This window comes from Mchenga conophoros, linkage group LG22 (genome assembly GCF_057382185.1).
Source record: "Mchenga conophoros isolate Kocher_MC1m ecotype Shallow Benthic linkage group LG22, M_conophoros_male_GT1.1, whole genome shotgun sequence".
NCBI lineage: Eukaryota > Metazoa > Chordata > Actinopteri > Cichliformes > Cichlidae > Mchenga > Mchenga conophoros.
In genome coordinates, this window is record NC_140546.1 from 11,710,593 (window position 1) to 11,735,706 (window position 25,114).

The window sequence follows — 25,114 nt, forward strand, 5'->3', positions numbered from 1 at the left end:
TTACAATCCACTGTTTATTTAATGACATCTTATTGCATGTACAGCAGTAAAACTTTTTTATAAGCTGAAAAGAAAAGGTGTTAACATAGTGAGAGACTGACTGCTTAAAAAAGAATCAGTAAAAAAGTAGGAACAATTTTGCCAAGCACGGGACATTAATTTAGATGTTTACATAGATCTTTTGCATATTTTCAATTCTTTAATGTGCAAAACAGAAACATTTAGAAAAAAACAGTAAGTAATACACGAGACTTTCTGCATCTAAACATACACATCCGTGTGCTAAGAGCTGGTTTCAGTTGTAAAAACTGAGCTTTGGTCCAGCTTTAGGCTGAGTGATGGTTGAAACTGCATGTGCAAAGCTGAGGGTTAGAAGTTTTCTTCTGCTGGCGGCTGCAGACTTTGATATTTCGCCGTGGCCTTGCAGGGTCAGTCTTCGTTGTTGCAGTCTGTGCACAGAATCAGATCTCGGTCTGGGAAAAAGCCAGAGCCCACCAGCGACACGGAGCAACGCGAGCACTTGAAGCACGGCTGGTGCCACTGCCGCTCCTGAAAAGAAACGTACTTCCCATCTCCAAACCCTGCAAATACAAACACGCAGCACATGAGCAACCAATGAAAGGATTTTTTTTCTTTCATTCGGGGTGGAAAGCAGGCTTTCATAACAGCCTCGTAAAACTGCGGAAATAACGTTCGTGAATTCGTGATAACATCAGCAGCTGGCAGCTACAAGGAAAGCACTGCCAGCTCTGTGTGCCCTCAAGTATTGCAGCTCATAGCTGCGGTCAAGAGCATTTAATTGAAATCCTCATTTATCTCTGGCATCTTAGTTAATGATGGAAAAAGATAAAGTTCATAATGAGTCTTCTTGTACTTTGTTTCCACCATGTGTAGATCTTTTGTTTTGTTTTTTTTAGCTTTGTGGTTGTCTCTAAAATTATTTTTAAATGTGTGTTTTGAGAAAATGAAGACGCTTCAGTCAGTAGCTTGTTTTTGGATTGCTTGTGTACATTATCCATAACCAAGGTTAAATTATGAGGCAAGCTCCCGAGCTGGAAAAATTAAGCCGAGGCCAAAAAAACATGCAGTTCCCCTAGTGGCCACTTGGGGCTGACTCCTAAAGTGAGTCAGTCCTCACAGACTCCCCTGTGCCAAGAGACCAGTCAGTGACCTCCCTTAGCAACCACAACAACCTAGCGACTTTTCATCTTCAACTTTTAGTTTGAAGGTGGAAAGTCTCCATTTCCATTTTAGTTTGAAAGTATCTGCAGACAAGTCAGCATCTACCATGCAAGCTACTGGTGATGGCAGTTTTTCCATCACTCTCTTTTCATTGATTTAACCTAGCAACCAACCACTCACAAAAAGGTTGGGAAATATATATTTTCCCTAACAACCCAAGGTTGCTAGGGGGTCACAAACGAGCCTTTAGGTCAATGTGAGGCCTTTTGAATACAGCTTCATTTACTAATGTAAGGCTTCAAAATACCACATCTCAAACCAGTGGGTGACGTCACAACAGCTTTGCTACATCTCTTAAATACAGTCAATGAGTTGACTCATACTGCAGAGAACTAGCACCTAAATCTGCAGCTTTTTAATTAGATTTACCAAGCTTTATGATAAGTTTCAGTTAATATTCTGCTTTCTGGCCATAATTTTATAGACAACTCAAAGACTCATTAAATTTTGTGTCATAATTTTTTGCATTTTGATCTCAACCAATGTGCTCGGACAGCACAGGAATTCTGGAAAATTTTGGCATCATTGGTGGAGATGGTGTTTGAAGAAATATGCATTCATGTGTTTAGTATATACAGACTCCTGCACACATGGAGCAAAGCATGAGCTGGCCTAGCTAGAAAACATAATGCTGCAATTAACTGAGAAATATTTCCCTTATGAATTAGTAGTGGCCAAAAGCAGAGCTAAAGGAAATGACTGTTTACATTAATCATGAGAAAACAAAATAAATCAGATGTGTGTGTGATGCTCTTTAGTGTTTGCTAACTGTCTGGACACTTTTCTTTATTTCTTCTTTATATACAGTTCCAGTGGTGGAAGCCCATATTATAGATGGTCAAAGTTTCAAATAATGGGATCATCTGGCAACCTCTTGTTGCTAGAGGAAAAATGAATGTGCCATGTACTCGCTGAGTGTGATGCAAGCTTTTCACCTTCACATTAACTGGTGTGATTTACAAGTGAAACCAATTCATGTCAGAAGGTGCAGCTTTTACTAAGAAAATGATTGCTCCATATTTCCAGTGACCAAAGAAATCCCAAAGAAATTTTTGTTGCAGCATTCTCTTTATGTCCACTTTCACCTGCTAGCAACTTCCAGCAACTACTTGCCAATCACTGTTTTCCATGGTCACCTGTGGCTGAGAGTGGGCTGCTCTTTAGGCCTGAGTGATTATGGCTCAGTTTATGTGAATGTAATCCCTGTGAGCCAAACGTTCAGGCTTCAGACTGCTCTAAGCGCCAAGTTTTGCACAGTTTATCTACTCTTGGCTCTGTATGATGTCACAGAGAGAGGATGCTACTAATGTGGTGATTTTAGGCACACGGGTTACACACTGGATGAAAGGGAGAGGAGTTAAAAAGCTTTTGCTAGACAGAGGCCAAAAGACCTCAGCACAGAATAAATGAGGACTACTTTAGAAGATCAATCATGCAAAGCTACTCCAGTAGAGTCCAAGAATAAACACATGGAGCTCAAAATGAGCATCATAAGAATGCTATGTGATCAAATCTTGGTGGAACTGGCCAAGAAAATCAGTTTCTGAAGATTAAAGTAAATAAAATCATGTTTTTACTGGTGTTTATAGTACAATTTTATCATTTATATCCATCACAAGTGTTTACAGCATTTAGTTTACTACGTAATGGCAGCATTCCCGTTCCAGTGGAGCATCCAGCCTTAGATCAGCATCTCTGCTGAAGGTTCACTCTCCAATCCACAGCTATATCCAATGTGTTTAAATCATTTCTAATGGAAACTGGACTTTTTTTCTGCTGCTGTCTGACATTAAAAGCATTCACTGTGAATTAATTTGTTTGAATAACAGGGAGAATCCACACAGAGGACACAGAGAGGCTCAGAATTTAAGCCCTGAGTCACCAGACCTGCTGAAACCTGTTTGCTAAAGATAACTGTTTAGGCCTTTATTGACAGAAGATCATGAAGACACACGAAAAACAGATAAAGGAGAGGCGCACGGTATCTCCGACCTGAAAGAAATGAAACCAGGAGCACTGCATGCACATCGTTTCGCAAGTCCCCAACTCGTTGTGTAAGCTCTGGGGGAATGCACTTATTACTAACCTGTGATGGCCGTGTTGCAGCCGGCGCACTTTTTAGCATACAGGTTACTGAAACACTTGACGCAGTACGGACTCTCCCCCTGCGAGGTGAAGGGTTGGCCAGCTAGCGGCGTTTTGCAGCCCGTGCACAAAAAGCACTCTTTATGCCACACCTCGTCCTTGTAGGTCACCCCTCCTTTAGTCAGAGCCTGAGAGACACAAACTGGGTCAGTAAGACATGTAACACATTAAAATCCTGCTTCTAAAGCTCCTGATTCTGCCACACATTTGGCACATAGCTCAGGACTTTTTCTGTGGGCTTTGTTTTTAATTGGGTTTATGCTTCTTTTAAGATTACATACAGGTGGAATTTCAACAATACATCTCAGTTTTTCCACATTCAGCCCATTTAATGTTATTACAAAGAAATGCTTCTACAGTAAATGAAAGAAACCCATCAGCGTGCATCACTGGGTGCTGTTGTATTATGGCACGTCAGAGGTAATGTCTTTGTCGGTAAATGGGCTGTAAAATTTAGCGTAATTAAGACCTCTGATTGGGAACAAATGAGTCTGGACCACCACTTAAGAACAGATCAAGATGTTATTCCTTCTTAACTTCCAACTGTGTGACGCAAAATACAATAAAAAGTCCAAAATTTTGGCTTCCTTCTTTTTATACTCTGCAAAATCGTCCAGTGGCCGGGTTTGGACTCTTTGCCAGACCGATTGTGGCCCTCAGGCCACACAGTTGTGAGAAACTGTATGGCCTGGAGAAACATTTAGAGAAAATCCAAAATAAATCAAACTTGTGTACCGATTCTTGTTTTTTAAAGTCATTAAAGCTGTACAATCATTCCATCCTGGAAAAAGATCAGTTCAAAGAAATAATTCAAAAGCCCAAAATTACCATGATATTCATGCCCACGATGGGTGGATGTAAACCACTGACTTCACTGTAACAAGCTAGATTTAGATTAGCTGTATTGTGTACACATATGTGCATTTATCTGTTCAATTCAATCTAAGCGAACTTGTTTAACAAACTTGTTCACACTACATACATTTTTCAGGATAAGCAATCACTTCTTTGCGCTTTCATGGTCGCGTCGTGTGTTGCTGACAACGTATTTTTGAGTTATGACTTTCTAGTTTTGTTTATTTGAATATTTTCTTATGTTCCTTTGTTTGCATGCATGCATTCTGTCTATAAGCACAATAGCAGAAAAAGCTTTGAATGAATTCTCATAAAACTTTGTAGAGGTGTAGAGTGGGATCCTGTTAACAATCCATTAAAATCTGACAGACATTCACTGAGGTCTTCAAGGTCAACTTAATGATTTATTGGTCAACAAAAAAAGCATTGCATAGAAACTGTGATTCTTACGAGTGTGCTGTATAAAGTGAAAATATAGAAAGGACTGCATAAAGATTTAAACTATCATATATTTGACCTCTGATCTCTATTGATAGATCTGCTGTACAGCGCTACATACAGCCTTTTAAACTATGCGTCTTACTTTCCCTTTTTCTTAGTTCCTGGTTATAGTTTTTGTTTTCTTCGTGTATTTTTTCCTTTTCAGTCTCATTCTCTGTTTTAGAGTTTAGTTTCATCCTAATTTGTCAGTACCCCTGTATTAGGTTCATTTCTGTCTGTGTTTCCGTTATCACGTTTCACTTCCTGCTTTATTTTGATGGTCGTTTGTTTGTTTCCTTGTGTTACTTTTACCCGTCTTCATCTCGTTTCTGCAAACACCTACGCCTGTGTTAGTTTGTCCCAGCTGACTCCACTTCCCACATTACCGTGTGTGATTAAGTAGCTTAAGGCTGCCTGTGTTTACTTGTTGTGTTGTACTGTGTGCTTCCTGCTGTCTCGTGCTTTCCCTTATGTTGTTTATTTTGTATGATCCACCTTCTTTGGGTTCATTCCAGATAACCTTTTGACATCAGGTGCTCTGTAAACACGTTGTGTAGTGGTTGTGTAGCGTTGATTACTCAGGAAGCTGGATCATCTAGATTTTTTGTGGTAGATTATACATTTTAGGAGTTTAAATTGTCAGGAAGAGAGAAAAAAATGTAATTTTGGACTCTGTAGTGATATATTTTGGTGTATTCTGGTATTTTCCAAAGGAAAGTTTTAACGATAAGATTATTTTTGCACCTTTTTGCAGTGGCTGCACTGAGGAGCAAACCTGCCCTCGTAGCAGGGCACGCAGTAGTAGTTGTTTTTGTCTGGGATGAAGGCCTCTGTACCGATGGGCTTCTCACAGCCGTGACACGCGAAACAGTCCTCGTGCCACGTGGAGCCGTCGTACTCCAGCATCCTCGATCCTGTAAGAGAGAAAAAAAAAAATCAACGCCGAAAGCAAAAAACTTTTGATCGTTTGTTGTTGTTTTTGCATGTGTAACTCTTGGCTCCTCTTTGATCTCTGCTGTAAATACAAACTGGAATGAAATCTGATAACATTCATACGAAGTCTGTGAAAACCAAAAGTGGTGATTCGGTGTGATGGCTGAACCTCTTTTGGCACTGGTAAATTGCTGCAGCTCCAGTGCATCAAAACAGCGTGATAAGCAGTAACGTAGCCGCTGCGTACATGTCCCCGGCCTTCTAGCACAGTTTTACCCATTTTGTAAGCGCCCTTTAGTTCAGAATCACTCACCACTGAGGTTTAGAGAAGCTGGCAGCCAGTCATGCTTATGCTTATGAAACTGGACATCAGATCCTTTAATCACTGAGCTTGTTTTACAACTTTTGGGACCTGAAAGGCAGCCCAAAAGCATGACGGTGTTTTGAACATGAACTTGGCTGCACATGTAAGAAATGGGGTAAGAGGGCAGGCACACCAGTCTGATCAGAAACTAAAGAAGAGAACTGGTGTAACATCCACAACCCACAAGCCCGTGTAATTTTCAGTCATCTGACACCGATACTTTGCGTGTTTTCTTCACAGCGGCAGGAACTCTGCTGGGAGGATTTCAGCAGAGCGAGGAAACAATCACGCTGTCACATCTAAGCTGTCACCCTCCCTGATAACTACTGCAAAGAGAGGGTGTGAACTTTCCGGTATCGGCTCTGAAAGGCAGTGAACGTTCGAGTTTGAGCGATTTGTTGCAGAGGAGGCGGCTTATGAACATGGTTCAGTGGAAAGGAAAAAAAGTGATACAGCCTGTCTACATTGTCTCTACCTGGCATGACTGTCTTGTCGCAGGCCACACACTTGGAGGAAAATTCATTGCGGTAACAGTCGCTGCACACCAGAGCGTCATCCTGGCTGGTGAAGGGCTCGTCTGCCAGAGAGCGGTCGCAGCGGAAGCAGCGAAAGCAATGCTCGTGGTAATGTCTGTTCTCATAGAAGAGCTCCTGAGGGAAGACGAGAGATGTGAAGCTTCAGATTAAAGCGTGTCATTGGTTAAAGAAGCTCGGGGTATCGAAAATGCAGTTTTGTTCTCTTCTGTTCTGCTCTTGTGGCACACACACATCTGCTGGTTATCTGCTTAAAAAGGCACACAATAAGAAGCTAAAATGAAACCTGATGAAGATGATGAACTGGGTTTAAACCTGCTCTTCGCCTCACCCTATGGTAGCTGGGATAGGCTGAGTTGGATAAACAGAGGTGGATGGATGAACATTTCTACTTAAAACAAGATGGTGAAAAGTTCAAATAAGTGGATACCAAAAAAAGAGTTTCAGTGATCATTTCTTATGCATGATATGGCCCTTAGCTTTCTGCAGAAAGCTTCACTTGCTTGTTGAACTGCACACAATAAACAGTATGAATTCTTCCAAAGGGAAAATTGTTGCTTTTATTGTGGCAAGAAATGCATCTGGGCATGAAATGAGCTTCCACTTTTATTTCCTGGCACATGGATGTCCCAAAAGCTCAAATTAGGTGCTGTGAGAAGCATGTCTGCAGTGTTTTTACCTTTATTGGATTACAGGGACCTGCTCTTTGTGAATGAACATGGCCAGTACCTATAGAGGCTGGATATTGTTTACCATGTTGCTTTATCTTTTATTACTGGCTGTAAAAACCATGAACATCCCTGTTCTCTCTTTCCTATTGGTTGGTTTTTGCATTTAAATCTCTGCTTGGGTTGTTTCCTGCTTATTTGTGTGCCTGTAAGTGTAAAAACCACATCCAGTACTACCTATGGTCTTGCAATATGTTGTAAATGTTTGTCTGCAGAGTCAGAACAGAATTAGGAAAAAAGACTTTTAAATATTCCGCTTTTTCTCCCAGGAATATTCTACAGAAGGAGCTGGCCTCGACGAGGGAGTTTGAGCCCATTTTCAAGGAGTGAGAAAACACTTCTCTTCATTAATGTGACTGCTTTTGATCTTGCTCTTGTTACTGCACACAATACTGCATATGATACTGTAAATGTGTTATATTGTGTTATATTTACTGTCCAGCCCTGTTGGTCAGGTCTGTCTTGAAAGAAAAAAAGAGATTTTTCAACTTGAGATTCTTAACAACACTTTTGTCTGGATATCTACAGTGAGGTACGTGTGGACAGGGGTGGATGATTCTTAAAAATGTTACTTGATCTCGATCACAACTTTACGTCATGGGCCAGATGCATCCCACTTTGATCCTGAATTGGAAAGACCAACAAAACTCCCCTTTTATCAGAGTACAGAAGTGTTATTTATACATTTAATCCTTGATATTTGTCAATACAGTGGAACCCCGACTTACGAAATTAATTCGTTCCGAAATTAATTTGTAAGTCAAAATTTTCGTAAGTCGAAGCACCTTTTTCCATCGCCTTTTGAGTGAGGCAATGCTGGCTGAAGACAAAGTTCTTGGTGGAGGAGGAGGTGGCGGAGGTTGAAGAAAGCATACGTATGCATGCATACATATGTATGTGTATATGTACATAACATTATGGAATTTAATTTTTTTTAATTTTCTATTTTATCTATTTCGTTACGCGGGCATTTTGTCGTACCATGGGCAGAAATATTGCCATTAAGTGCCTTCGTAACTTGAATTTTTCGTTAAATGGGGTCTTCGTAAGCCAGGGTTCCACTGTATAAGGAAAAGAAGTTCAATTTTAACAGTACATCTCAGTGTTTCTACACCATAACAAAATGCTGTGGTAGTTATCAAAAGAAATCTGTCACTCTGACTCTTAAATTGTAAGAAATAAATGTGTAAAGCTCTAAAACTTATGAAAAAACTGTTAAAAGTCTCAAATTTGCTCTTTTCTTCACGTTTTCCACAGCTGTGAAGTGAGGCCCGATTGGAGCCTTTGCCGAGCCGATTCTGTTCCCCAGGCCTTACGTTTGACACCTCTGCATTATGTTATCATTGCATGCACATTTGATTAAATGCTGAGGAGTAATTATTCTTTTAAACTGTGGATGGACAGATGAAAGATGCCTCACTATAGCCAAGAGAGCTCAAAACATACTTTTATGGAGGTATGAGTCATTTTGTCTTGGTTACAACTATCTGTGCTAAACTATTTACTGTTTAATGCAAGTGACACAGTGTATTTCTGCACTCTTTTATAGATGTAAGTGTGCAGCAGCAGCTAAGTTGAAAATAATTGTACTTCTTGAGCCTGTCTGGACATACAGTAGTCCCGCTTCACTGTTTGATTCAAAAGCAGGGAACTAAAACAATGTAGGCTACAAGTTTAGACTTGATTTGTTTTTGTTTCTTATAAAAAGACAAGAGATCATGTGCCCACAGCGCCCCGCTGTCTCCAAACAGAAGAGTTAACAGAGGCGTTCCCCCTTTCTTCATCATTATTTTCTTAAAAATCAGAATAACTCACTTTGTATTTTCTCTCCGTAACAGCTGCTTGTGTTCCAGTTCACATGCAGTTCACGCGAGCTCTGTGATAAATGGCTCCATTGAACGGTGGGTGAAAAACGTATTTTTGAGGCATGGGGTTTCACAGCAGGGAACGGGATGAGCGATGCGTGCTGTTACGTGTTGTGCAGCCAAAGCAAGCAGGACTGTAATTTACTGCGCTCCCTCACAGGGAGTCCATAACTCACAGGACACTGGTGGCCTGGTGGCGTCTGTGGGTGTTTCCTTCAGGACAGTGTTTTTAATTTTCACTCAGCTAAAGCTTTTGGACAACTTAAAGGGGATTACTGACAATTTGGTGGTCTGTAACTAGAGTTATGTTTTCCAGGCACAGCAGCTGGAAAAATTATTGTAAAGGACTCCGACTTGCACAATTTTTATTGGACGAAGAAACATTTGCTTAAGTAAAAGCGGCAACGCTACAGTGTAAAAACTACTTTTACTGGATAGTATGACAGTTTTTTCACATATATAAATTGTTTTATTTACGTACATATTCAGGTTTTATGTGCATCTTAATTATGACAGAGCAGATTGAAAATAGTAGATCAAATGCTTGATTTATTAGAGCGACATTACATCGTTATAGTTTACCATCTAGACTCCATCACTTCCCACAAACCTGATGCACAGTAAACTGAGGAGTTATGACTCCTCCACCACCCAAACGTCTGCCTGCCGGCTCCAGGGAGATGTTTGCTTATCATTTCCCACAAGTATGTTACACTGTAAATTGGGGAGTGATGAGTGATGGAGCCTAGGGGTGGATGGTGGGGGTGGTGAGGGGGTTGAAACAGCAGGGAGTGATGGAGGGATAGACCAAACTGGGAGCATACAGAGCAGGTTGAGTTGCTTTTCTTAACTTTTGATGTGAATCTCTTGTTCACATCCCCAAGGTGCTCTATTGGATTGAGATCTGGTGAACTCTGGTAAATTCATTTTCATGTTCATGGAATCAGTTTCAGGTGATTTGAACTTCAGGAAGCAACCATCAGATGGAATGGGCATTGGCCTTTAAATGATGTCACAGCCTACCTGAAGTAGTGTAACGGGGAAAAAATATTCCTAACAAAAGAAAATATACCTAACAAAAGCTCAGCAAGAAACATAGTTGTTACTGGATGTAACTTCGGTTCTATGAGTATGTGCATAGACCCTGAAACTCTGCAATTTCAGCAGACTTATAAATTCTTTCCAATCCACACCGTGTGACATAGATCCAATAAAGTTTGGACAAAGATGCACAGCTATAACTCCTGTTTCTTTTTTCTTCAGATAGTCTTCCTCCAGGACTCCAAGAAACTGTGATGGGAGTTTAACAGACTAAATAACCAATCCATTTAGTTAGCTGCAGCTCTGCCTTTTAAAATACTCTCATATTTTCCATTTAAAAGCCTAATGCTCCATCTAAGTAAAGTCAGGCAGTATAAAAGTCCTTCTAAATTATGTCTGATGGTAACTTGCAGTTAAAATAACAGTACAAGGTTGAGCAGATATACTTAAATCTTTCAACAGTGTATAATGCGAGCTCACCTTTGCATTGTGTCCAATTATTTCTTTGCATTCCTGGCAGGTGTTGGCGTACAGGCGGTCGTAGCAGGGGATGCAGTGGGGATTGTCCTCCGCCAGGATGTACTTGCGTCCATACAAGGACTCGTTGCAGTTTTTACAGTCGAACCGATCACTCATGATGATGCCTCTTCCTTAAGCCGACCTCCTGCAAAAAAACGAAACAAAAAACAGATGATTCACAGACGCAGTTTAGGATTCAATATCAGCAAGAATGCAGCACAGGAAGGAGGAGGAGAAGTGAGATTAGGAAGCCACAGAGAGAAAGCAGGAAGAAGGTTTTCATTTTTTTATATACAGTGAGGAAATAAAGGCCAACAGGAGAGAGCTAATCTACTGAAAAATGTTAGACTGCAGTCTGAGGTTAAACATTACTCAGGAACCTCTCCGTGCTTCAGCTGCTATAAGCACAGAATGGGCTGAATAAGCACACAGTTAATGTTGATATACTGTAACTCACTGCCGTAATGATATACAAGCTTCTCCCGTTTCATCATTACTCACAGAGAGTAAAAGCTCACTCCCAACTCGCTCCTGCATGAAACCTCCTGTGGCGTTTTTGGCGTTGACAAAAGAGGGACTAAACAATATTAATTGTTGGGAGGCGAACTGACACGACATTCTCAGTTTCAAAGGCTCTCAAGCCCTTTTTTTTTAAATCTGCGTTTGAACTGTGTGTCAAGGGCCACACAGCTCATTTGTCCGGTCTGTTTCTTCTGTCAACAGCTTCCTCATGAACACTGTTTTTCTGCAGACTCGGACACGCAACATCTATCGCAAGAAACTAGGAAAATACACACAAGGCAGAAAAGAATGAGTGACAAGATACTGGCAAACTGCAAAGCTCTATGTTTGGCTCTTTAGTGAACCATGAAAACTGTGGGGTTTGCAGCACTCCTGCAATAAATCTGATCTTTTTACAAGCTTTAATCATCATTGGAAAATGTGACACGTCTCATGTTAAAAATATACCTGGCACTTCTATAAATCAGCAAGAACTTTAGTATATTTAATAAAGTCGTGCAAAACTTTGCATTCAGCGTGAATATTCCTCAGTTGCAAGCCTTTGAAGAGGTTGAAATTTTACCGTTTTTAGTTTGTGTTACATTTGAGCCCTCCTAACTTCATAAGCACAGGAGCCGCATGAAGCTTTCAAAGTTTCCAAAGTTAAATTTGAGGGTCTGTAACATGATAAATGCTCACAGTATGAAGGTAAGGTCCTACCTGGCTTTATCTAATAGACCAAAATTGTTGTAATTTTGAAAAAACTGGCTTATTCGGAGGGCTCAGTTCAGGATTTTTGTTCAGATTAGATGGATTTTGTGTGGAATGAGCCTCTAACTTCAACTCCAACTTTAAAGCTGTGCTCAGCCGGCTTTTCTGAGCTCTGCATCAGTCCCTAAATGATGAACTTACATTCACCGTTTGCTGAATCTACAAATGACTAGAGTGGCAGGTCGTAGTGCAGAGGAAGAACAGGTGGAAATAAGGCCGGGCACACAGACATCCCGCTGTCATTACTGAGCACACAGACAGGCATTAGGAGGGCATGTGACCCTTATTTTCTGCAGCAGCAAAAGGAAATGAGTGAGGAAATGAAGTGCGGGAGGCTTAAATATCCTCTTGAAAACATTTAAGACAGGACAGACGTGGGCTTGAAAAGATATATGCGGTGTGAATGAGGATCACAGATAAGAAAAGGTCTCCAGTTTGGGGATATGGTCGTGTTCAGGATCACTGCATGTAAAAAAAAAAAACACTTAAAGAGGCCTAACCTATTTTGGGCGAAGAGTGGCTTTGACATGTTTCTGTAAAGTCGGAAAGGTTCAACACAGTGCAGCTGAGAGACTTTCAAATCTCCCCGAGGGATCAAGGAATGAGCCAAGCCCCCCTCTTCCTCTCTTCATCACCGACTCGGACGTAACGATGAGAAGACCCAGAGCTCACGCGAACTAAAGAAGGCCGCTCGCAAGTGTTTTTAGTGTTCGGCTGGCATGAACTAAGTGTTGTTCTGAAGCTTTTTGCTTCACGCTCTGTAACCTCCAAGTATTTGCATCTGGTCTGTTAAGGAGTGATGGTGGAAGTGCAGTTTACATTCCTCGTGTCCAGCGCTATCAAACATTTTGTTTCAAATAACCAGCGATGCAGTAATTTCAGATAAACATGAAAAGAATAAACACTGTCTGCTCTCGGTCATGGTCGGCAAAGATGCCAGAAGCAGAAACTCCCGCTCCTCCAGGACATTTTCTCCAGGAGGGGAACGTGGAGGACCCCCTCCCTCCTCGCAGATAACAGCGCCGCTTCCTCTTAAAGGCCACCAAGCCGGGTCAACAAAACATGGAGGAAAAGCAAACTGATAAAAAAAACCCATTACATCCCAACGTCTGGCTTCTGTCACATTTCTGTCTGGATGGAGAAATCAGCTCAACTTCCCTCCTAAATCGTCTAAAGAGGCTTTAGTTTCTATTCTCGTCCGTTCGTGTCTGCGCTGAATGCAGTGATAGAACAATAGCTTTCCTTCCGGACATAGTCTCCGCATTTTAGCGCTTCATGTTTCTCTTCCTGGACCACAACATCTGTGAACACATTTGTAGTCTCCAGCTGTTGTCTTTCATCAAATTCTCCTGTAGGCTTCCAGTCGGGAATTCTAATGGGACCGGTGTTCAAATGCATCACTGCTGAAACAAGATTTCATGGCTCCTGTAGGACAGTGCAACTCTCAAGCTGTATTGTCATCTATACAATAGAAAACAGGGTGAGACAGGCTGTGAATGCACGTGGGACCAGCAGGATTAGTTCAGCTTAGTGGGAGCATGTGCAAATAAAGTTTAGAACATGCCTAAAGCTAACCTGTTAGGGCATATCTCCTTACTAAGAGAAATGTCAAACACCATCAAACGTGGATTAAACAAGCTATGAATACAGAATGAGACAAACATGTTTTGCCTTGCTTCCATTTCACAATATTTAAAGCCTCACTCACACAGGCTTAGAGACGTCCAGTAACTGCTAAGTGACTCAAATTCACATTTTCATGCATTACGTGGTCAGTGTGGAACTACTCATCTTTCCCTAGCAACTAGTGGTTGCCGGGGCATCACAACCGGTCTCTTTAGTGAATGTATTATCTTTCTGTTCCAGATCCACACACAAACATGAGAGTGGCACAGAATAATTTGGAGTGACTGGAGTGACCCACAGTGAAGCCTCAACCTGAATGTTTTCACCATCACCATCGCCGCCTTGGTATCATAAGGCCAGATGTGATGAGCCAGAGGCAGACCTGACTGGAAACTCACAGTCTTGTCAGTCACATGGTTAGCCACTCTAATGATGATAAGATATAAAATTTATTTTGCAATGTGTCCTGAAACTAGAAACTGAGCCTGTAAAGTCATTATGAAGGTGTTCACTGAGGTCACAGATCAAAGGGGCAGAGGGTGTAGACTTCTATAGAAATGCAAGATTTTTAGCAACTACAGGAGATGCTCATCATCATGGCTGCATACATATTTAGGGTGATAGTGGCTCAAAGAGTTGGCAGTTTGTCTTGTAATCAGAAGGTTGCCGGTTCGAGCCCTGGCTTGGACAGTCTCGGTCGTTGTGTCCTTGGGCAAGACACTTCACCTACCGCCTACTGGTGATGGCCAGAGGGGCCAATGGCGCGATATGGCAGCCTCGCTTCTGTCAGTCTGCCCCAGGGCAGCTGTGGCTACAACTGTAGCTGCCTCCACCAGTGTGTGAGAGTGAATGAATAGTGGAATTGTACAGCGCTATGAGGGCCCCGAAAAGCGCTATATAAATGCACTCCATTATATTTATGTGTCCAGAAAAGAAGCAAAAACCAGTGAAATAAAAACAGCAGATAATGGGAATAAGTTTTTACAAAATGCAAAAGATGGCTGGTACCATCATCTCAGCAAAAGCAAAGAAAAATGCAGAGGATTATAACTGCAAACCAAGACTGAATTCAGTGTTCGAGTGCATTTTGCATCAGGCATAAATGCAAAGCAACACCACCAAGTTTAATTTTCTTTAATTTCAGTCTCCAATAACGCTGCAGAGCTGAAGAGCTGAGTAGCGCCATTATCAGCAACATTACAGAGTCAGTGCTTTGAGATTTGGACTTCTTATCGTTTTAGTCCATTCACCCATCCATTTTTTCCCACTTACCCAATTCAAAGTGGGATGGAGCCCATCCCAGTGGTCATAAGGCAAGAGGCGGAGTACACCCTGGACAGGTCGCCACTCTAGAGATAGAGAAGCATTCACGCTCACATTCAGACCTGCAGCCAATTTAGAATTAACCTGCATGTCTTGGTTTCCATGGCAGGAAGCTGGAGTACCCGGAGAGAACCGATCTAAACACCACACAGAAAGGCTCCAGCCTGGACCTTCCTGCTATGAGGCACCAGAGCTGACCAACATACCAAGTGACCAAATCACTAGTCTAATGCAAATGAGTGTATATTAAGTACACCTTATATGTCATATATAAATAGAACGAGAAGCCAAGTAAAGAAAAGTAAACCCACAAAGTAAAACCTGGAGGGTTTTTTTTCTGTGTAACTTTTGATTTCTTAAGAGGCGGATTTTGATTTACACAGATAACATTTTCCATGCCTGAAGGAGAGCCCATGAACTGGAATGCCGCCTTCACAAGGCTTTTTAAAAAGGGATTCAACGTCATCAAACGGAAGCTGTGGGCGCGCAGACCTTTCCCTTCTTTTGTGAACTGCAGAGACTTGTCTCTTGCCTTTGCACAGATATACACATACTTTATCTTTCTTTCTTTTTTTTACCTCGTTTACTGAACACAAAATTGACACAAAATTGACACAAAATGACAAATTAACTATATAAAATGAAAGCAGGTAGATATCTCATAAGGAGTGATGTCAAACCATTTTGAATGAGGTGTGAGACAAGATTCCTCTGAACGCCTCCAGAAACGCCATGCTTATGTAGCAATAACCAATCAGACAAGAATGACTTTATCTGCATACCATCCAGACAGGCTGACACACTCAGCTGTCTGAAACACCAACTGACTTCGTAGTAATTACCTTGTTTAAGAGGTAATCAATTTACAGGTGTCCTCTGCAACCGCACCCGGGAATTCATGTCACGCTGTTCTCTTCATGACACATTAAACCAAACAGTCATCCATCCTGTCTGAGTACTCTAACTCACACTCAAGTAGCACATCTGCTTAAACCATTTAAACCCACAATTCACCTCGGTGATTGCACATGTTGAATTTTTCGCTGATACGCCGTCTGCCCTGGAGAGAGATTTACCGGGCTCGCGGCTCGCGGCACTTTGTAGAGGATCAGCCTCCTGTCTAAAGTCCCTTCATGGCTTGCTTCTGTCGTTTTACTCCTCAGCAATGTGACGGTTTCTTGCGACAGGAGCCAGGAAATCTGCTCGTCTGGTTGTTAGTGTTTACTTTCCCTGCGGAGGAATTTAGACTTATGTCTGGGGTTCTCAAACCAGATTATTCCATGATGAAAACCACTGTCACATGCAATAAAATCAAGCAAAGCATATATGAGGAACGTGTTAAATCTGTCACAGGCACAAAAATATTAAGTCATGCCATATAAAAGAGGCTCAGAGCCTTTTTTGGGTATTTTTCCCCTCAGCCACCTGAAACTCACCGGCACACCCTCCAGTGTGTCTAAAGAAGGATGTTTTTAATGTGTTTTATTTTAAATTACAGTCGCGGCTTTCTCCACATTTGAAAACAGAGCCTCTTTCAACAGTTCAAACTGGTAAGCAGCTAAGAAAACAGGCAATTTTTTTTTAAATTAGTGGCTCCAGAGATGACGATGATGGTCGAGAAACTGTTCCAGACTAAAATGCGCATAAAATTTTTAACCTTTTAATAGCCAACAGTTTGCCAGCGTTTAGGTTCTGTTTTAGTCGCACACTAAACAAGCACAGTTTCAGAAACTGGAAGAATATTTCCCTTCAAATCAAGGCTCATACATAAACCTCTTTAGGCTGTGCCAAACAGACAAAAGGTCTTTAAAAAAAGCTAAAGAGTATGACCCGGGTGCCTTTTCCTCTAGCACCAAAATAATGTTGACCTTTGAGTTTGGTTTAACATTAGGGTGACAGTGTTTGTCTGCTGGACAATTCAACAAACTGACCCTGCCATGGTCCCTGTTATATTTGTGTATCTTTTCTTTCCTATCTGAGTTATAATGTTTAGTGCTAGGCTGTACTCACACTCGACTGCCTCACCCAGCTGCACTGCAACAACCCAAAAACACCGCTCACCGCAGAATCTTAACATTGAAAAGTCGTTTTGCTGAATATAAAAGATTATGCTATGATGCTTTTATGCACGCTGTCACTTGATTGGATAAGTGGGGACAAACTTTTTAGAGGCAGCCAGAGTTGAGGAAGAGTTGGAGCGATCATGCTACGTCCTGCAGACTGTGCCCAAGTCCAGCTGAACAATGCTCGTGTCCAGTTATTGAAGCAGGCAATGGAGTGGTAAATGGTAAATGGGCTGGTATTCTTACATAGCGCTCAAAAGCTACAAGCCTCATTCACTCAGTCACACACACACATTAATGCGAGCCTTTTTTCTATCCCCAAGCATTTTGTCTGTCAGTCGCAGAAACACTCACATGGATGCACTGGGGGAACTTGGGGTTCAGTGTCTTGCCTAAGGGTACGTTGACATGCAGACTGTAGTAGCCAGGGAATACATCTACCAACCTTCCAATATGGATGATTCGTTGTACCTCCTGAGCCACAGCCATCCTAACGGAACAGATAATTTAACCATATTTAGATTTTAGAGGTTAAACACGCTCAGGTAGCCCAAGTGTGAGTACACTTGTACTCTTTATGACTCGGTGTTATTTACTTATTTTTCTTTTGGCTACTTCCTTTTAGTTTTCTCATGGGTCTTACTTCCTGCTTTTCTCTCTTTCCCGCCTTTGTGATCTCCTACCCCACATTCATCAGTTTCACAAGTGGTTTAACTGTGAACACTTGTGTCTCACCAGCAACTAACCATGTGAATATAGTGTATATAGTCCTGTCTCATAATCCTAAAGAAAGTTCACTAAATATATCAGGTTTGCCTTTTTTCCTCTTATAAACTTAACAATACAATAGCCTCTTTCTTCTGTATAGTAACACCCTTTAAAAATCCACAGACTATAAGAAAGTGTGTGACAAAGTTGGTTTTCAATTACCTCACCCCACTTCAGTGTTTATTCCCCCCCCGAAATGGATTAGGGCGCTTTAACGGCCTGCAAAGCTCCAAACAGTCCTCATATTGTGCGACTGCTGCATTACACAACCTGGATTTGTCTGAGGTGAATGAGAATATTGACAGCACCCACAATAGAGCCCTGCAGCACGGAAACAAAGCGACACCCTTTTGGTTTCAACTATAGCCCGATAGAAAGTAAAATGAAAAAGAACAAGGCCGGTCTCTCAAGGCCGTCAGATGACTTTGCTTCCTTTCATCTCCAGTACAAAGACGCTCAATGTGGCGTGGCTTCCTGCAGATCACATGGCCAATTTCGGCTGCAGGCACACAAATCAACATGAACACACATTGTCGTTTGTGTTGGCTCTGATTAAAGAGCTCATCAGGATGAATTGCTCCTTGCTGCTGTAAACACTGATGTTATTTTGAGACACTGAGCTGGCAGATCGGTTACAGTATTTTGGTTACTTGCACATGGAAAAAAAAGAAGAAGATGAAGAAGAAGAAGAAGAAGAAGAAGAAGAAGAAGGGAAAAAAGCTGCAGTTTCAGTTGTGAAATCCTTGAAAGGTCAGATTCAATATCAGCGACTCAAGGGGATTATAAACAAACTGTGACTGTGTCTTTGGTAATCGGTTAAACTCCATTAAAACGACACGATCGGTATGGATGATAAATGTCTGTCTTTCTGCAGATCATACATTTAGTTCCAGCTAAACTCTGAAGAGCTACATTTCCTGTGAGGTAAACTTTGTCTGGTTCGTTTGATTCAAACCTGTGATTTAATTAGGCATCATTAGATATTAATGCCACCCAGCCTGCGTCATTAAATCCAAAAACACGAGGAAATAAAGTTCTTTTAAAGATGTGTGTAGCTTAGTTTTCAGTCTCCAGCTGGCTGTTTGTTTATCTGTGGAAACAATGTGGGCCGCAGCTGCTACTGTCGACTCAGCTGACAAACATTTCACAGTCAAACAATTGAAAGAGTCACTACTGCAAACGTGTTTCACCCTCGGACCTGAAGGACTCGCACACAAAGGAGCGGTCCTGTCCACGTACGCAGGACGGTGCAGGCTCTGGCTCTATATTTCCCACTCTGTCATAGCCCACTCAGTGTTATGCTGCCATTCACAGTCACATAAAATCACTTGTTCATAAAGATTACTTTACCTCTCTTTGCTTTAATTCTTCAGATTTTAGTGACTCTGTTTGGTCTGTGACGGCCACACGAGTGCTTCCAGGGATTGCACTCCTTAAGAGGTGTTTGATACACATACTTATATATATTACATATATTTGTATCAAACCTTTTGTAATTATTTAGCTAAATATTGCATGATTTTAACCAGTTTAACCTTTAAAGTGCTTTATTTTATGAGCACTGTTGATTAAATTTTACTCAAAAAATTAAATTAGCCACATTTTCCACTCCGTTCCTTTAAGTTCACGCAAGCAAACTTTAACCACTGACAAGACTCTGGAAATGTTGCTGAACAGTGGAAAAATGCAGTTTAAGTTCAATTCATCAGTTTGTTTTTAGCCTTCTGCTGGTGTCTCTGGAGATTTTACAGCTGGCCAGACTAAATCAAGGGTTCTCAAAGTTTTTGTGGCCAGGGATCCCTTATAAGGTCCCCCTCAAAAGCTTAACACCAATTAAGTGTTAGCATCATCGTCTCTGTCGATTGACTCAGAGCTTTACTGCTACACAGCAAGAAAGCTTTTTTCCACCCTGAGAAGGATTTGACAACAGAATGATGTGATGTGTCACAATCGTGTCAAGCTGTCCAAAATTACTCTTTCATTCCTGTCTAAATGGGTTAACTTTGACATTTTTGTTTTTACAGAAGCTAAAGAAATGGGTACATGTGTTGTTGTTGTTTTGCATCAGGCCGCTATTAACAAAGTGCCTAAAGATATCATTTAAAACTGCAGACACACTGGTTCATCTCTTGTGTTAGGTGCCTTTTTCTGTTTGAATAATTCATCTGTCAGGGATCAGCGGTCAGATACACGGCCTGGACTTAAAACAGCCAGCGTCTAAAGAAAAAGTGTTAAAGACTTCAGAAAGAAACATATTTCTCAACAACACTTTCAAAAATACAAGAAAGTAATTGGAAGAAAAATATAAAGAAATTAGGGATGGTGCAAGACTTTTGCACTATTTAATAAAATTAAACAATTTTTATGAGTTATTCCAAATTATTTTTATGACCCAGTGGCTACAGGCTCCAGATCACTGGGGATCCACATGGACTAAATGACTCTGCGATTAAATAACTGTACATTTATGGTGTGGGGAGCACAGTGGTGCAGTGATTAGCGCTGCTGCCTCACAGCAAGAAGGTCCTGAGTTCCACCACCTGGCTGGGCCCTTTCTGTGTGGAGTTTTCATATTCTCTCCAGGTACTCTGGCTTCTTCCCACAGTCCAAAGATATGCAGTTAGTGGGGTTAGGTTAACTGGTCATTCTAAATTGCCCATAGGTGTGAAACTGAGTGCAAATGGTTGTTTAGCCGTGTGACAGGCTGGCAGCTGTCCAGGGTCTAGGATAGGCTCCAGCCTCCCCATGACCCTGACAAGGATAAGCAGAAGAGAATGGATGGATGGATGTTTCAACAGCCCCATTCATCCACCACCAAATGCCCACAAACGGCTTCACCAATCCCAGTTACATCAACCCACCTGCGCACCACCTGCTAAAGGTGCAGCTTACATTCCTTTCCCATTGCCGCATCATTTTGTTGAGGACTTGCAGTCTCACCTGTATCAAAACCTGTTCCTGATGTAGTACCTGTGAACCTCTGATATTCAGTACACGGTTAAAACAATGAATGATGAGTTGGAAGAAAGCTGAGGAATCTTCATCCTGAGAGGAAATGAATGTTTGTACCAAATGTCTTGACAATTAATTGAACAGTTTGTGAGATATTTAACTAAAACTGACTGTACAGCAGTCAGGAGATCATCAAAGAGACATTATAATTCATCCCTCAGGAAACATCAGTGTCTGTACTGAAACTGCAAACCCCCGAGCTGAGCAGTACGGCCCAAAATCGACTTAAAACATTTAAATATTACACTGAAATAAAGATGAAAGGAAAGAAAGTAGAAAGAAGGATTCAAAACAAAGATTACAATCAAGTGGACCTGTGGAGTCTCTTAAAACTAGGTTTGTTTTGGCAACGCGGTTGTTTAACTTGGAAAAAGACTGAAAAAAAAAATAAACAGTAAGCTTGATCTTAAATAGTCTACAGAAGACTATAATCCAACACAAATACACGAGTAAACACTTTCCCATCAGCTGTCAGCGAGCAGAGGACATCGAGTTCAAGTCCTGGGTGTTAATGTAACAACTGTTTTCTGACAGAGTGCCGAAGCTGCTGTCTCTGTTTCATATTTACTGTTTGATTTATTTGTCCCGATGGACTGGCAGCCGGTCCACGGTCTAGCTTTTCCTTGTGCCCTCTGACAGCTGGGATAAGCTCCAGCCACGCCTGCAACTCTGAGATGGATGAGCAGTTAAAAGAAAACGGATTGGATTTATTTGTTCAGGGCTCCATCTTTGTGTTGCGGAGTAAATAAGTAGAGACAGTTATAGTCAAAAGTATTTTTTCTGTCTCACAGCCTCAAAGCTAGCTGTTTGCAGCATTGATGCATAAGTGCATGTCATACGCATCACTTAACTAAATACAGCCAGGACAGTATAAACTCAGTATACTTTCACTGTTTCCACAGGAATTAAGAAGATAAGTAGCAGCCGGTCAGATCTACATCTCAGACTCTGCAGGCCTCAGTTAGCATGTTAAAGGTTAAAGTTACAGAACAATTAGAAAAAGACTGAACAAACAGTGAGGTCATCTGTCTGACAGCTGAAGCTTGGCTCATATTTGATCGTCCTACTGCACAATGATCCTAAGCAGGAACAAAACAGAAAGGCTGAAAATGAAAAGAATTAGGAAGTTACAAAGCTCCAGTCAAAGTCCTGAACCTGATTGAAATGCTGCCACCCTCCTTTCTTCTTTTCTCTCTCCTCTCACTGCCCAACAGGTCGCAGCAGACAGCAGCCCCTCTCTGAGCCTGGTTCTGGTTGAAGCCTCTTCCTGTTAAAAGCCAGTTCTTCCTTCTCACTGTCACCAGTTCCTTTCTCACAGGTTTTGTGGCTCCTTCTCTGATATTTTAGCCTCTTTTCCTCATGATATTAACTGCCATGAGGCAACTGTTGTAGTAAACTGTTAAATACCTGTGTGGTTAAGTGGCAGAAGAATTGCTTTGAATTATACAAAAGAGAAATCAAGCAACCACTGACTAAACCAGGGGTGTCAAACATAAGGTCTAGGGACCAGAATCCACCTGTCAAAGCCTCACCCATGGCCATACTGCATCAGAGTAATAGACAAACAATTAAATGACAGTAAAAATCTTTTTTTTTATTTTCTACTATCTTCCATATAAATTATTTATTTTTTTAGTTTCAAAATGATTTTTTAAAAAAGGCCATTTTCTGTGAATTAACAGATACTTTTTGCTTTATTGTACACAACGGTTTCTTATAATTTAAGCCCAAAAGAGATGTGCTCACAGATTTCTTTCTTTAATACAGCAACATTGAGACGTAATGTTAAAACTGGACTTCTTTCTCTTCTTCAGCAACTTAACGAAAAAGTTAAAAACTCTTTTACATTGACAGTCAAGGGAGCTTCACTGGTCTGGTGAAAGTGGGCTGTATGAGTTTGACACCTCTGTGCTAAACAAATGGGACAACACTGAAAAGATGCCTGATTGTGTCAGGACTCCCCAGATATCTATTTACACCTACAGCCAAGGGGCCACTCTGTCAGTGATGGGGTTGTACACATCGTGGACAAACACTGGTTTCAGCAGTGAGTGAAGCCATAGAAATGGGAGTGAACCAAGGGAAAGTGTATCTTTCACCATCTTAGAACGATTGAGCTAATCCATCCTCCAGTTCTTGGCCATTGATCAGCAAATGTGAAACTGATCTCATCGCTCACGTTGTATGTGACGGTGCTGGTTTTGATCTAGTTATGTTTGGTGAAGCCTGCAGTTAGATGAGACTGAAAAAGTCACGTGGATGGGTGAGGAAATGTTCCTCCTGCTGAAAACGCTGCGTCCAGGTGAACCAAATATTTTCCAAATAATTCACGCTTTACTTGGGGTGGCTGGAGCTCAGGCGGTCATCCACTGATCGGAAGGTTGGTGGTTCAATTTCTGGCTTCCCCCCAGTCTGCATGTCAACTATCCTTGGCCATGTTGCTCTCTGATGCATCAATCGGAGTGTGAATGTGTATGAATGTTAGATACGCACTAACAGATTAGAAAAAGTGCTTGTGTGAATGAGTTAGTTATATAAAGTGCTTTGAGTTCTCAAATAGAGTAGAAAAGCGCTATATAAGAACCAGACCATTTACTTTTGGCTCTTCTTCACACACTTTCTTGTTTCTATGAATTTATGTATGAACATGTACTTAAATGTGTTTTTTTATGGAGAGATTTGTCCACTTCTTTAATGTATCTATGTGAAACACTTTAAATGTTTTTTATTATTATGACAGTGATAGCTGCCTCTTGGCTTAACCTTTTTTTTAGGAGAGCTATGCAAGAAGAATTTCCTGAAATTCCAACAAACTCATCACAAGCTGCACAACAGGACTAGGAAATGGAAAAGACAGGCATGTGTGTGAGACTGACTCACGATGACACTGACGGTCTGAACGTGTGGCAGACAGTCGTAAAAATCATCTCCTCTCTGACAGTTTTCCCTTTATTTTCTAAGTCTGGGGTTTATCTCCACTGAGCTGGAGCCAACCAACCTTCACCCAACACAAGAATTTCAGAGGAATGTGACTGTGGTCAAAACGTGGCAACACTGTGTGGTTCCACCATGAAGGGAAGGGGAAAGAAAAGAAAACAAAAAGGCATTTTTCTTCTTCTGCCCTCTGTTTTCTAAAAAAAGGACAAAGGTCAGGAATTCCATTCAGCAGGAAACAAAAACACTTTTCTTCAGGGTGAGAGCGCAATCGGAGATGATTGTTTCAATGAATGTATTAATTTGACCTAATGGATTGGAACATGGGGATGGTGTGCGGTGATGGAAACTATGAGTGCCGGAGGCAGGGGGGGCAGCTGTTTGCTCAGTCTCCAGAACAAAATCTGTAATCTGATGGAGACATGACATCACTCCAACAGAACAGGACCGAAGGGCCTCGTTAACACGAAACAGACTAGAGTGCAAAACATGTTTGTTTGTGTGGGATTTTATTGGCCAGATATTACTTTGTGTGCCTCCGGCATCTGGGCCAGTTCAGCTCTTGAGGGGGGAAGTGTTTCCTCAAGGGTCTCCTTGTTCTTTTTCTCATAAATCTGACTTCAAAAGCACTTATTCACAGTATCAGTTACTCATTTGGACCATGTTCAGGCTCCCAAACCCCCAAATAGCATCATTATTTCCTCACACTAAAAGAACTTCCTTTGGCTTCAAAGATTTGGTTTATATCGGTCCCACATAACTTTAGAGTCCACTTTCTAATAAGGCACATTTTAAAGATAACAGTGCAGCTTTAGAGTACATTGAATTATCACATTTTAATTCAACTAAGCAGTTATTCACTTTTAAACCTAATTACTAGAGTGAGTTATTACAACCTGGCAACCTGCAAGCTTCTCATTTAATTGATCAATTACTAACTATTAGTAAAGCCATGAGTGGGTCATGAAGAGAGTCTTCATAAAGAGTGGAACCTTTCATTTTAAAGCCTCAATCCACGCAGATATTTAACGATGACTAAAACATGTCAGTAACTAGTTTTGCAGCAGGCGAAGACAGGTGTTTATGCCTCCGCGGATAAAACTAGACCTCACAAAAACATTCATTTTTCACACAGTAAAGCTACCTAAAGCTGCTCCTTTACCCCCCTCCTTATGCTGTGAAGCTGTCAGTAAATGTACACGTACCGCTCTCGGCGCACCAGCAGTTTTTGGAGATGCTCACAGGAGACTCTACAGCCTCTGCAGGACCTGCAGCCTCAGCCAGCCGCTCTGCTCTGCTCTGCTGAGATGACAGATAGTTAAATCCACCGTGGACTCCAGCGAGCTGAAAGCTGACGGCTTTCCACTGACAGAAGCATCTGCGCCGTCTCTGGTGCGTAAAACCAAAGCGA

The 25,114-nt window shown here is 41.4% G+C and overlaps 1 protein-coding gene across 1 annotated transcript; it reads right to left on the reverse strand.

The window, feature by feature from the left end:
• On the reverse strand, positions 1–25,086 carry fhl3b (four and a half LIM domains 3b). The gene is made up of 6 exons (XM_085262731.1): positions 24,909–25,086; positions 10,667–10,850; positions 6,495–6,669; positions 5,467–5,636; positions 3,329–3,515; positions 1–581 (listed from the first exon to the last, which is right to left on the reverse strand). Exons 2-6 carry the CDS (start codon positions 10,820–10,822, stop codon positions 430–432), a joined length of 840 nt encoding a protein of 279 aa, XP_085118857.1. The 5' UTR covers positions 10,823–10,850; positions 24,909–25,086; the 3' UTR covers positions 1–429.
• Positions 25,087–25,114: the final 28 nt, after the last annotated feature.

What these genes read in the sequence shown, in the direction of transcription:
- fhl3b (XM_085262731.1), bottom strand. Translation starts at nt 10,822, where the DNA reads ATGAGTGATCGGTTCGACTGTAAAAACTGCAACGAGTCCTTGTATGGA. An exon ending in TAATTGGACACAATGCAAAG is followed by an intron (nt 6,670 to 10,666) that starts GTGAGCTCGCAT and finishes GTCTTCCCTCAG; the next exon opens with GAGCTCTTCTATGAGAACAG. An exon ending in CGACAAGACAGTCATGCCAG is followed by an intron (nt 5,637 to 6,494) that starts GTAGAGACAATG and finishes TCTCTCTTACAG; the next exon opens with GATCGAGGATGCTGGAGTAC.